General features: G+C 51.5%; 1 protein-coding gene and 1 long non-coding RNA gene across 2 annotated transcripts in view; one reads left to right on the top strand and one right to left on the bottom strand.

The window, feature by feature from the left end:
- Positions 1-13,066, top strand: part of LOC142002966 (uncharacterized) — a 59,302-nt gene that overhangs the window by 28,055 nt on the left and 18,181 nt on the right. The gene's annotated exons all lie outside the window — the stretch shown is intronic.
- On the bottom strand, positions 2,473-11,942 carry LOC142002965 (macrophage mannose receptor 1-like). Its single transcript, XM_074979516.1, has 8 exons — positions 11,855-11,942; positions 11,482-11,574; positions 11,037-11,141; positions 8,987-9,049; positions 7,881-8,282; positions 5,524-5,669; positions 3,353-3,465; positions 2,473-2,792 (listed from the first exon to the last, which is right to left on the bottom strand). The coding sequence occupies exons 1-8, from the start codon at positions 11,940-11,942 to the stop codon at positions 2,666-2,668; spliced, it is 1,137 nt and encodes a 378-aa protein (XP_074835617.1). The 3' UTR covers positions 2,473-2,665.

Here is a 13,066-nt window from a genome sequence, read left to right as displayed (position 1 = left end):
GGCTACCCTGGAGCTAATCCACACCCCTAATATAGTTTCAAAAGTTTCTAATATTGCTCCTAAACAGGATAACAAGGAGAACCCAAGACAGGGTCACACAAAGAAATTAATAGGCAGCAGGTTTAAAACAGACAAAAGGTACCGTGCAGTCAGCCTGTGGAGCTCTTCACCAAGGGATGTTGTGAAAGCCAAAATTATAACAGGTTCAAAAAAGAACTAGATAAGTTCCTGGAGGACAGGTCCATCAATGCCTCTTAGCCAGGACTGGCAGGAATATAATCCCAAATTCTGAGCCTGTGTTTGCCAGGAGCTGGGTGTGGATGTTTCGATTATTATTATAATTATAATGATTAGATTATTATTTGTTCTGTTCATTACCTCTGAAGCCCTGGCAATGGCTGCTGCTGGAAGACAGGATACTGGACTAGATGCACCATTGGTCCGACTCAGGCTTTGGCTGCTCTACGACGTCTTGTTGCCAAAGGGCAGCTTTTGGCAACAACACAGTGAGAGCATACACACTGCAATGCAACTTTTGTTGAGAAAAATGCCCAGTTTTGGCAACAAAAATCTTTCACCTTTACAAGAGGCTTTTTTTTCTTTTCACCTTTTTTCCTGACAAAAAGCCAATATAAACAACAAGAAGTTTTGTGGTACCTTATAGGCTAACAGAAAAATTGGAACACAAGCATTCATGGGCAGAGACCCCAGTTGCATCTGATAAAGTGGGTCTTTGCCCATGAAATCCTATGCTCCAATTTTTCTCTTAGTCTATATGGTGCCACAGGACTTCTCGTTGTTTTTGTGGCCTCAGAGCCGGTATAGTAGACACTGCTGTTTGTTTTGTCGACAGAACTTGTTTCTGTCGATATCCTACAATGCTTGCCCTGATAACTCTGGTCAGTGTTTTGATCTCTACTTTCCTGGCAGCATGTGTCCCTGATCCTCTCCTTTCAAAACTAGAGGAAGTATCTGACAGCTGAGTGTGCTGGTCCCTGTGGGGAACAAAGAGCAAATCTTTGGAATGGTCTGAGGTAAACAGGATGAAGTTTAATAAGGACAAATGCAAAGTGCTCCACTTAGGAAGAAACAATCAGTTGCACACATACAGAATGCGGAGAGACTGTCTAGGAATGACCACAGCAGAAAGGGATCTAGGGATTATAGTGGACCACAAGCTAAATATGAGTCAACAGTGTGATGCAAAAAAAGCAAACATGATTCTGGGATGTATTAACAGGTGTGTTGTGAACAAGACACGAGAAGTCATTCTTCCGCTCTAGTCTGCGCTGGTTAGGCCTCAGCTGGAGTATTGTGTCCAGTTCTGGGCATCGCACTTCAAAAAAGATGTGGAGAAACTAGAGAGGGTCCAGAAAAGAGCGACAAGAATGATTAAAGGTCTAGAGAATGTGGCCTATAAAGAAAGGCTGAAAGAATTGGGCTTGTTTAGTTTGGAAAAGAGAAGAGCGAGGGGAGACATAGCGGTTTTCAGGTATCTAAAAGGGAATCATAAGGAGGAAGGAGAAAACTTGTTCTTCTTGGCCTCTGAGGATAGAACAAGAGGCAATGGGCTTAATCTGCAGCAAGGGAGATTTAGGCTGGACATTAGGAAAAAGTTCCTGACTGTCAGGGCGGTCAAACAGTGGAATAAATTGCCAAGGGAGGTTGTGGAATCTCCATCGCTGGAGATATTTAAGAACAGGTTAGATAGACATCTATCAGGGATGGCTTAGATAGTAGTTGGCCCTGCCATTGGGGCAAGGGGCTGGACTCGATGGCCTCTCGAGGTCCCTTCCAGTCCTGGTGTTCTATGATTCTATGAATGCTCATGCTCCTGCTCTGCTCTGTACTAGGAACACAACTCAGGCAGACGGCTGCTGCAGGGGGAGGAGAAAGATTGCTGTGCTGCTTTGACATGCCTCAGCAGAGAGAGCTCAGAGTTACTCATGACGCTGCTCCCAGCAGCTGATGAGTCTGGGGGCAAACCTACAGGTAATCCCAAAATGTGATCCGCTCCGCCTTCTCACAACACTGCATTGTGGGGTACTTGCCCACAACACTTTGCTCACACTGTCCGTGATGGTGTATGTCCCCTTGTGGACATAAACTGTTAACGGAGGGAGCAAGTGTAAACACTTTGTTTTGTGAACTTTTGGGTGCTGACATAAGTTTTGTCAACAAAACTCGGTAGTGTAGGCTAAGCCTCCCTGTGATTGTTCTTTTGTGCTTATAACTCCTGCTGTTCCTGTCTTTGAAGATTTCAGAGTCCTTCATTAGCAGTTAGCTCAGACTTCTTAGTGGATGCCCATTATGAACCATACTACTGCATAAAAACAGGCAGAGATATCAACACATCTGCCTTTCCCCCTTTTTGGTGGCCAGTACCTTGACACTGACTTTAAGAACATATACGCAATTCCTTAAATATCACCAGTCCATATAGCTTGCAAGGATTAAGTACAGAGGTGTGACACAAGCTTTTATTATAGACATCTCATGATCTGTTTTGATGAACCAGTAGGAGCCCTGCATCCCAGGTACCACCATGCCCTCTGCCAGTGGGCATCAAGAGAACCATGGTCACAGTGGGAAGCAGAGGGATGGAGCAGGAGCAGAGGGAGGACCAAGGCAAGGCCAGGTTGCTTGGTTCCTTGTCCAAGCAGTTTCAGGGCTTCCTCTCACACACCCAGTGATGCTGTGCTGTGCATGGGGCATCATACCAGTGCCCGTCCTGCCGTGCCAGGACACAGTTCTCCTTGCGCCCACCATTGGGCTCCCCTGTCTGCCAATAGCTGAAAGCAAAACAGAAAGAAAAGGATAAAGCAGGGATGGTAATGCTGCAGCCCCCATGACACCCACAGCCCCCACTTCTAGAGATGGCCCCAATACTAGGATCAACTAGACAAGGCAAGTTAAAAGCCTGAAGATCTGGGTTGGGACAGACTGGGGAGAAGGGAATTCCACTTGTGGAGTGGAAGATGGGCAGCTGTGGATTGCTATTGAGTGGGAAGCTCAGGAAGGTGGGTGGGATTGAGCCCAGGTCTGGACTGGGGGGTTGCGGGCTGTGAGGGAAGTTGCTGATCTCAATTCAGGACTGAGATGCACTAGCAGAACTGGGGTGGAGAGTAAGGGCTGAAGCAGTAAGAAGCGCTGTGTGGGGATTGAGGGAGTAGATCAGGGAGAGGGGCAGGAATCTCATGTCTAGAATGAGAGGGTTGTGGGTTCACATTGAGGGAGCAGGTAGTAGAGAGGACCCAAGGTGGGTCAGGATTGAGGGACATTTACCCTCTCTACAGCTCCAGCTATTCTTGCGTAATCAAAGGTTTCTCACCCCAGATATAATCTCCAGTACCTGGCATTGGCTGCTGGGTGAGTCCCGTCCACCCACATCCAAGTCCCCTCAAGCGCCTGGTCCGTGAGGCCCATCCAGGAGTCTGGTGCTTCCATGGAGGCCATAACATGAGCCTGAGGTCAGAGAGAGCAGCATTACTCTGGGGTGGATCTCCAGTGTTCCAGTCCCCTTCGCCCCCTCAGCATGGAGGCTACTGGACATGGACAGACCCTGGTGCTACCTCCTGGTTTCAACAGAGATCAATGAAACAGATAGAAATAAAATGGCATCATTTGGAAAGTGGAAGTTAAATCCTAGTGAGGAAAATAGAAAGAAGCATAAACTCTGTCAAATGAAGTGTAAAAATATAATTAGAAAGTCCAAAAAGGAATGTAAAGATCTGATAGCCAAAACTCACAAAGCAATAGCGAACAAAAAATTAAGTACGACAGAAGCAGGAAGCCTGTTAAATAAGCAGTGGAGCCCCTGGATGACCGAGATGCTGAAGGGCACTCAAGGACAATATGACAAGTATCAGAGGGGTCACTGCGTTAGTCTGTATCCGCAAAAACAATAAGAAGTCCTGTGGCACCTTATAGACTAACAAATTTTTTTGGCGTGTGCAGCTGCATGGGTTCCCTCTGCTCTGTGCTCTCTGCACAGCCCTGGAAAGCACCATGGAGGGGTTAGTCCCAGGGCCAGTTTGGTGCTAAGGCAGGTTAAGCCTAGGGATGGGTGGTCGGGTTTGAGGCTGAGTGGAGTTAATTCTGGGTATGGGGGGGGTGGTTCAGGATGAGGGGATGTTAAACCTTGAGGATAGGGGCCTGAATTTGAGGGCTGAGGTGAGTAACACCTGTAGATCGGGGGAGGTTTTGGGGGGCCAAAGAGGTAGAGCCTGGGAGCGGGGGTGGGGCAGGGAGGGTTGATGTGAACATTGCTTCCTCTTGCTTAAGCACCTATCCCAGGTGCAGTGGTTCATTGTCCTCATTTGCTCTCCAACCATAATTTAAATTTTCTAACTGGTACAAATCATTGTGTGCGGCTGTTCTTAAACTAGGGGGTGACAAAATTAGGGTTCTACGTTATTTATTAAGGACTGTCTTGTATTCACATGCATTGTGGCTCTTGAAGTACTGATTTTGTAACCAAATTCGAAAAAATGGCTCTTCTCGCTATTGCAGTTGCAGACGCCTGCTCATGGCCATAACAGACATCTCTCCACTTGACCTGTGGCCACCCAACAACCCTCCCTACAATGCAGGAGGTTTCTGCTTCACTGCTCCTGCTGTCCAACAAAACAAACTGGAGAGAGGCTGAGAGAGTGGGACACAGCAAGTTAGCCAGGGCTAGCTGATGCTGACAGACCAGAGTCCAGCTCTTATTAAGGCCGTAGGCATCACATGAGCACCAACACATGGCTGGAAACCAGACCAGCTCACCTGTATGTTAGTATTGGTCAAGACAGACTTTTAAAGCTGTGTCAGTTAATGGAATTCTCACACCAGTAAAGGAGTTGTATGTGCCTGTCCCATCAGCTGGAAGAGGGGGATAAAACAGGGACACAAGAACATTTTTTATCTTCTGTTTGCACACGTCACAGGGCTGGAGGTAGGAAAAAGGAGCAGAGGTCCCCAAGTCAACCAGAGTTGGCCCTATAAGACATTCAGCGGACCGATTACACAGCCCTGCCACCTTTTGAACCCATAGACTGTAACTCATTTCTGTAACTCATTGCCTGTACCCAATACTATCCCATCCATAGGATGGACTGGAGCAACTACCCTGACTCCTATGTTTAGGGGCTCCTGCACTTCAGGGAGACACAGGTTCCAAGGGCTGCCTGTGGGGTCAGCAAGGGGCAAGGCTACAGCACTAGCAAGTGATCTGGTTTCACTGATTTGCTGGCAATTTGGTCTCACACCTTAGCTGGGTCCACAGCAAAAACAAGGGGATTATCCCCTCCCCATCCACTGATCTGGCTCTCACCTCTTCTGACCACTCTAATTGCTGCCTCCAACCAGGCCTCCTTCCCTAGTGCTGAGTCAGTTTTGAGGCTGCAATCACTCTGGCTCCCACCCTGCTCCTGGCTTCCTTCCCCAGCACATCCCACCCACCTCCCTCCTTCCCAGACTTCCTCCTACACCCCACTGCCCTGTAACCCACAGGACATGCTGCTGCCCAACATCTCTCACCTGCTCAGCAGAGCTGGTCACCTGGAGGAGCAGGGAACCTAGAGAGGTACAGGACTGGTTGGCAACATCCCAGGTGCCCAAAGAGCTTGAGTGGAAGTAGCATTTATCCTGGAAGAAAGTCCAGCCCCAAGGACATGGAGCACAGACTGGGGCATGGGAGGAGAGACTGCATTAGTCATTGGGGCAGCAGAATAGCTGGGTAACTTCAGAATTTAGAGCAGTTTGCAGAGACTGGTGGGGCAGCCCAGAAGTTAGAGGACTGGGAGCCTCGATTCTTGAGTATGCCTCTCTGCTGCCTGCTCCCCAGTATTCTCCATCAGGTCTCTGATCCTCCTGGCTCCTGAGACCAAAGAAAAGATTCTGCAAAGCCACATTGTGGAGGTGCAACCTAAGGAGCCTGGAAGTCCCATCATGCACTGCTCCCTGCCCCAACCTCTTGGGATCCCCACACATGTAGGTACAATCACAGAAAGCTGCACCCAAGCTCAGTGGTTCATGCCAACCAGATGCAGCCTCTGAAACTAGGGCAAGCAACTGGCATGGCCTTTGGTGGCTTTGGGGGCCATTAGCTCTGGGCAGCCATGCTCTGCCTACTCAGCTCTACCTTCACACATCACAGAGTGCTGTCCCAGGGAATTAACTCCATCCTAGCCCAATCCTGAGCCACAGAAAGAAACTGGATAACTAGAAAATTGGCCACCAGGACCTGTGGCAGGGCTGAGCTGAGTAGGGCTACGTCTACATGTGCACGCTACATCGAAATAGCTTATTTCGATGTAGCGATATCGAAATAGTCTATTTCGATGAATAACATCTACACATCCTCCAGGGCTGGCAACGTTGACGTTCAACGTCGACGTTGGGCAGCACCACATCGAAATAGGCGCTGCGAGGGAACGTCTACACGCCAAAGTAGCACACATCGAAATAAGGGTGCCAGGAACAGCTGCAGACAGGGTCACAGGGCGGACTCAACAGCAAGCTGCTCCCTTAAAGGGCCCCTCCCAGACACACTTGCACTAAACAGCACAAGATACACAGAGCCGACAACTAGTTTCAGACCCTGTGCATGCAGCATAGATCCCCAGCTGCAGCAGCAGCAGCCAGAAGCCCTGGGCTAAGGGCTGCTGCACATGGTGACCATAGAGCCCCACAGGGGCTGGAGAGAGCGCATCTCTCAACCCCTCAGCTGATGGCCGCCATGGAGGACCCCGCTATTTCGATGTTGCGGGACGCGGATTGTCTACACGTTCCCTACTTTGACGTTGAACGTTGAAGTAGGGTGCTATTCCCATCCCCTCATGGGGTTAGCGACTTCGACGTCTCGCCGCTTAACGTCGAAGTTAACTTCGAAATAGCACCCAACGCGTGTAGCCATGATGGGCGCTATTTCGAAATTGGCGCTGCTACTTCGAAGTAGCGTGCACGTGTAGACACAGCTTAGGGGCCCTATAGGCTGCTTAGCTAGCAGGCAGCCACATGAATGACTGCAGCACAAGGATGGGAATTTGTAAGTAAGGGGCATAAGGGACAGGGTGGAGCAGGGATTTGGGCTGCCCCTGCGTCTGCCCCCTGTACTGAGTTTGAGCCAAGTGGGATGGCCTATCACATGGTGGCTCAGCAAGCACAACTCAAAGCCATTTAGATGGCACCAGGCACCAGGACAGAGCCCTGTGAGGATGAACAAGTTAAAAACAATGAGGAAAAGGTTGGCTTCAGTCACTGAGCTCCCTGGAAAGGCTTCCACGGATTCCAGCACAGCCAGACCAGGCCTTACACAAACATAAGATTTCAGAGATGTTGTGTGGTCAGTTTCCTTCCTCACAGAGCCACCATCTCAGGCTCTCTGCAGACTCTGGTAGACAACTGTAACAGCTGGGTCACATTTAGAAACTCAGACCCCAGAACACAGCTCTGTAGGGAGAATCTGCAGCTGTTGGGCAAAAACTCCTCAGCCAAGGGAGTCTTGTCCTCATTTTCAGGAAAAGGAGGAGGACGAGCTGCCTAAGCTGGAGTCCCAGAGTCCCAGGGGGCAGAATGATCCCAGACAAGATTCCTGGGTTCTATTCCCAGCTCTGGGATGGTAGTGGGGGAGTGTTGGTTAGTATGGGAGCAGGCCAGATTCATAGGTGCTGGAGGTAGGAATGCTGGGGATGTAGCCACATCCCTTGGCTTGAAGTCATTTCCGTTAAGTAGCAGGGATGCAATTTAGTTCAATGGTTCTCAGCACCACCATTATACAAATTGCTCCAGCCTCCTGCAAGGGTAGCACCACGTGGCATGGAGCCAGAGCAAGGAGGGAAACAGGCTCATTTGCGGTGAAGGTCGCAGGGCCAGGTACGTCCTGCAGAACTCACCAGGACAGAAGCGGGAGCAGAGGTCCTCATGGCTACCATACACGACCCAACGGCTCCAGGGCCCAGCTCCTGTGTACAGCATCACCACATGTTTCACGCTGTTGCCATAGTTGAAGTAGAGGTTCTCCCCAGCAAGGGCCAGCAACCCATTGTTCCGGCACTCCCAGTGCTGCAGCTTCGTGTGGGCCTCACAGGGCTCCAGGCACACTGATACCCGGTTTTGATTCCTTGGCACAGCTACACACTGCTGGCTGGCCATATGCAACAGCTGGCCCCGGGACAGCCACTGAAAAAGTTGGCTGGGGGCGCCAGGGTCACATGGCACAGCTGTCAGAGACCTGTTGGCTGCTCCATTCACGCAGCGCTGGTGAGCCTCACTGTAGATCAGGAAGGAGCCAGAGGCTGGTGGGATAGAGATGTAAGTGCTGGGGTGGGCAGGGTAGCACAAGCAATGGGAGGCAGCCTGTGAGGCTGGCATGATCCAGGGGCCAGTCTCAGCAAAATGTTGCCAATTCTTTAATTGCTGAAAACTGGCCACACTTGGCCCACCTTGTCCCCACAGGCCACATCCCCTGCTCTGTTGCCTCTCTCCTCCTGTCACTAGCTCTCCCCTCCCCCAGAACTCACCTACCATCAGCAGACCTGGGCTGGGAGGAGCTGCCCTCAAGTCTACCCAGTCAGGGCACAGTAGCTGAACTCTGGCTCAGAAAAAGTCAGTTCCTAGAGTAAGGGGCAGGGGCAATCGGCACAGTAGGTCAGAACAGGTGTCAGACCCTAGAGTGAGGGGTTGGGGCAGGTGCAGCTGGGCACAGTGGGGTGGACTCCAGAGCCAGACGCTGGAGACAGGGTCTGGAGGCCAGTGCTATTCCTCAGCAGTTGAGCAGCTGCTGCTTTCGCACTCTTTCAATGTGGAGGCTGAACTCTAGTAACCAGACTTTTAGCGTCTGGCCAGCAGTGAGGGGAAGGAGAAATGACTAGTCCACCTTCGTCTAGAGCCTTGAGTTTTCATGAAGGGTTGGAGGCAAAGGCCACTGGCACCTCAGCAGGTGGAGCCAGCAGAGCATAGTAGGGCTACAGGCCTGGGATTCACCATCACGGACACTCACCCACGTGCTGGAGCAGCTGGTTCTTCACTTGCATTTTCTCAAGGGTGCTGGTCATCTCCATGTCTGCAGGAGATAGGAAACACATCGCCAATGGAGTTGGCCATGTCACATGCACCAGGTACTGGGGAAGGGTGGGGAGGGGAGTGGTCAAAGCTGGGAGATATGAGCCAGAACTCCATTCCCAGTTCTGGGAAGGCAAAGGTTAGAGCAGGGGCATGGGTGTGTGCTGGGAGGCTCAGTGTCAGGATGCCTGGCTTCTAGTCACAGTTCTGCCACTGTCAGGCTTAGTGACCGTGGTCACATAGATTCCATGGTGTAATGGTTAGCACTCTGAACCAAGTGATCTGAGTTCAAATCTCAGTGGAAAATGGGCTGCTTCGGGGGAGGGAATTAGCACATTGGCCTTGTGAACCCCAGTGTGATGGAATGAGGGCAGGGGTGCATGTGAGACTCAGGCTGGATGTGTGTGTAACAGGCAGAGCAGCTCACAGCAGCTAAGGATGACACCCCCCCCCCGCCCTTGGGCTTCGAGAACAACAAGAAGTCCTGTGGCACCTTATAGACTAACAGATATTTTAGAGCATAAACTTTTGTGGGCAAAGACCCACTTCATCAGATGCTGGAGTTGGGGGGGTGGTTTCAGTGGGGTATTTAAAGAGTGGGGTCCCAGTAAAAGGGATGGCCAGAGCTGACAGGTCTATTCAGCAAGGTGGAAATGGCCCAGATACTGGCCACCTATTCACCTTGTTGAATAGATCTTGTCAGCTCTGGCCCTCCCTCTTACTAGGACCCCACTTTTTAAATACCCGTCTGAAACCACCCCCCCACTCATGCATCTGATGAAGTGGGTCTTCGCCCACGAAAGCTTATGCTCCAAAATAGCTGTCAGTCTATAAGGTGCCACAGGATTTTTTTTTTTTGTTCTTGAAGCTGCAGACTAACACAGCTACCTCTCTGCTACTTGTCCCCTGGGGCTGCAACCTAAGCTGGCAGGTAACACCTCTGCCCTGAACACAGAGCAGGGAGGAGCCAAGCTGGCTTTGAACTGGAGGCAGCAATTAGAAGCTGTGTGGGAGGGGAGAGAGAGAGAGTTGGAAGGCAGCCAGCCTGGCAAGGGGGAAACCTACACCCTAGAGGGGCACCCCTCGGGCTCCTCTTGCCAGGATGGGTTGAAATGACTGTCTCTGCCTGCTGTACTGACACCTCTGTGCTGAGCTGTGCCTCTGTCGCCTAATAAACTTCCTATTCTACCTGCTGAGTGAGAGTCACTCCTGCCTGCGGATGGGGTGCAGTGCTTGGGGACCCCTGAACCCAGGTTGTGAGGTCACTCCTTAAGGGGGCCTTCATGGGTTTAGGGTGGATCAGACTTTAAAAAAGTGGGTTAGGGAGGTGATAGGTCCTGGCGTAAAGCCAGAGGACTAGACTCCATAATCGCTCAAGGTCCTTTCCAGTTCTGCAGCATACACACAATCCGTTAATAGTCATTGTCCCTTTCACAGCCAGAAATTGGGGGTGGAAATGGTACTTTCTTTGTATTCCAGTAGTGCCTTAGAGCCCATCATGACCCACTGTGCTGGGCACTGGCCATTATTTATTAGGTGTGTTACAGAGTCCCAGGCTTCAGCATGATGTGAGGTGCTGTGCAAACACACAGCAGACAGAAGGTATGGTGTTCACAATATCAGTATAAGTCAAGGACAAGGGATGATGCCAGGCAGACAGGGAGGTACCAGGAAACAGTGAGACGACATTGGTCAACTTCAGACTGTGGGCTCAGCATATCAGTGATGTGTTGTCATGCGTTCTGTAGGCATTTCAGCAGAGGATGTGGTGGGACACAAAGGAGGATAATACTTTGTGGGTATTTATGGGACGATTCCCAAGGCGTGGGTCCAGACAGGAAGGGAGAACAGAGAGCAGCCAGGGAGAGAGCATGGAGGGCCTTGTTTGCCCATCTACCAAGCAGGGTGCTAGAAGCTAATGGTGCCGTCTTGACAGTAGAGGGGAGAGACATGCATGGAAGTGCGGGTGAGGGGAGGCAAGTACTTACATTGGACAATGCCAAGTGTGAGCAGCAGCAGGTTCAGCAGAACAGAGACTCCCAGGACAGTCATGGTGACCAAAATCCGCCATTGGCCCCATCTCCACTCCCATTCTAGGGGGATGGGAAATGGACATGTTAACGGTACATTGCCTCGATAGCCAGAGCTTCCATCAGAGGGCACAACTCTCTCCAGGAATGAATCCCTCGGTCTTTGGAGGATAATCGTCACAGAGTGGTGAATGTGGCAAGCTAGAAGCAGAGCTGGGAACCCAAGAGTCCTGCCTCTCAGCTCCCCTGTCTCCATTTCCAATCATTCTAAATCACCAGACCACAGGATGGACCCCGGTAGTCCTGACTCCCAGCCCTGCCCCCATCGACTAGACTAGAATTTCCTCCCAGAGCCAGAAACAGAACACACCCTCTCCTTGCCAGCCAATCCAAAATCCATTACCTGGCGCCTGAGGCAGCTGCTTGCTCCTTGCTGCAACAGCTGGATTGACAGCCTCATATTGGCTCTCCTCTTCAATGTACACATCACTGCCGGCTGCAGGGGCAAGGACAGAGTGACGGCTCCCCCACCCGTTCCATCAACACCCCTGTGTCCCCACAGTCCCCTTCCCTCCACAGCTTCCTCAGTGCCCCTGGCACTACACAGTACCTGGAACACATCACAAGGAGCCAGAATCCCACCCTCTGTGTGCAGCACAGCAGCTTCCCCCTTTGAATGCACTCCCTGCAGCACCCTGTGAGGGCTCCTTGTGGGTGCTCTGCAGGACCTAGACGCCTGAGTCAGAGATATGTGGTGAGTCTCAACTGCTCCATACCTGCCTTGCCTCTTGCTTCTAAGCCCCACAGGTCATCTTGTTCTGGTTGAATGCTATCGACATTGCTGTAGGTTGCCATGCAGGCCATGGGGCCAGACCTTGCAGCTGGGAGTCCCCTGCAGTCAAAACCCAGCAAACCAACTGGGCTGCTAACATGTGTTTGCCGGCTGATAAAGGCACCAGGATGGAGGAAGAAAAGAAGCAGGAGAGGGGGCAACTCCTTAAAGAGGCAGTCCTTCGCTGAGAACACTGCAGAGTTCAGGCACTTCTCTCAGCCTGCTCCCGTATTCTTAGAGTGTGAGCTCAGAGGTACCACAGTCATACCCCGAGAGAAGCCCATTCAAGTTATGGGAATTCGCCTTCACAAGGAGTTTCATTTAATACCCCCACTTCAGCTTACGAGGCATTTCTTCACATTTACGAGGACCGATTTAGAGGCTGGTGGCTCTGGTAGATGGAGTTGGCCACATTGGTTTTGATGAAGAGGCCGTGCAGGGGGGGTGGCAGTGCCCTGCGAGAGGGCGGCAGTCTGGTGTGGGGAGGTAGACTTGGCCGAGTCCCGGCAGTATATCATGCCACTCTGAGAGACGTGGATGCTGGGCACGCAGCCCATCCCAGCTCCACTGCTGCTGCTTACCCCCTGGGCGGCTAGGGGGCCGCCGCTGCCCACCCTGCGCAGCTGTGCCTCGGGCACCGCTCGCCGTCTGCAGTGCTCCCTCCCATTTAGCGCCTGGCTCGCCTGCCACTGCCGCCTCAGCTGCCACCGGCAGGGCCTCTCCACCGCGCAGTCCCACACGAGTGAGGCATTGCCCGTCGCCAGCTGGGGGCTCCCTGTGCCTGCCTAGCTCCCCACGCGGCCAGCCCCTGGCAGCGCCCTCTCCACGTTTAACCTAAGCTGCGCTCAGGCCAGGCCGCCTCCACCTGCCCTGCCCACCCCCTTGCACCGGATTTAATGGGATTTGGTGGTGTTTTAGCATAAATGGGTGGAAATTTTGGGGCTCAGGAATGCATAAAATTTTTTCCCATTGAAATTAATGGTAATTACATTTTTGACTTACGAGAATTCACCCTAAGGGGGGTTTTCAGGAACGAATTACCTTCATAAGGTGGGGGAAGACTGTACTGAGATAATCTGACCTCTGGCATTAACACAGGCCAAGGATTGCCTCAAAATAATCCCTCCAGTAGCACATGCAGCAAAAAACATCCACC

This window comes from Carettochelys insculpta, chromosome 29 (genome assembly GCF_033958435.1).
Source record: "Carettochelys insculpta isolate YL-2023 chromosome 29, ASM3395843v1, whole genome shotgun sequence".
NCBI classification, from domain to species: Eukaryota; Metazoa; Chordata; order Testudines; family Carettochelyidae; genus Carettochelys; species Carettochelys insculpta.
The sequence above is the reverse complement of the archived record's forward strand: the minus strand, read 5'-3'. Positions and strand labels throughout refer to the sequence as shown.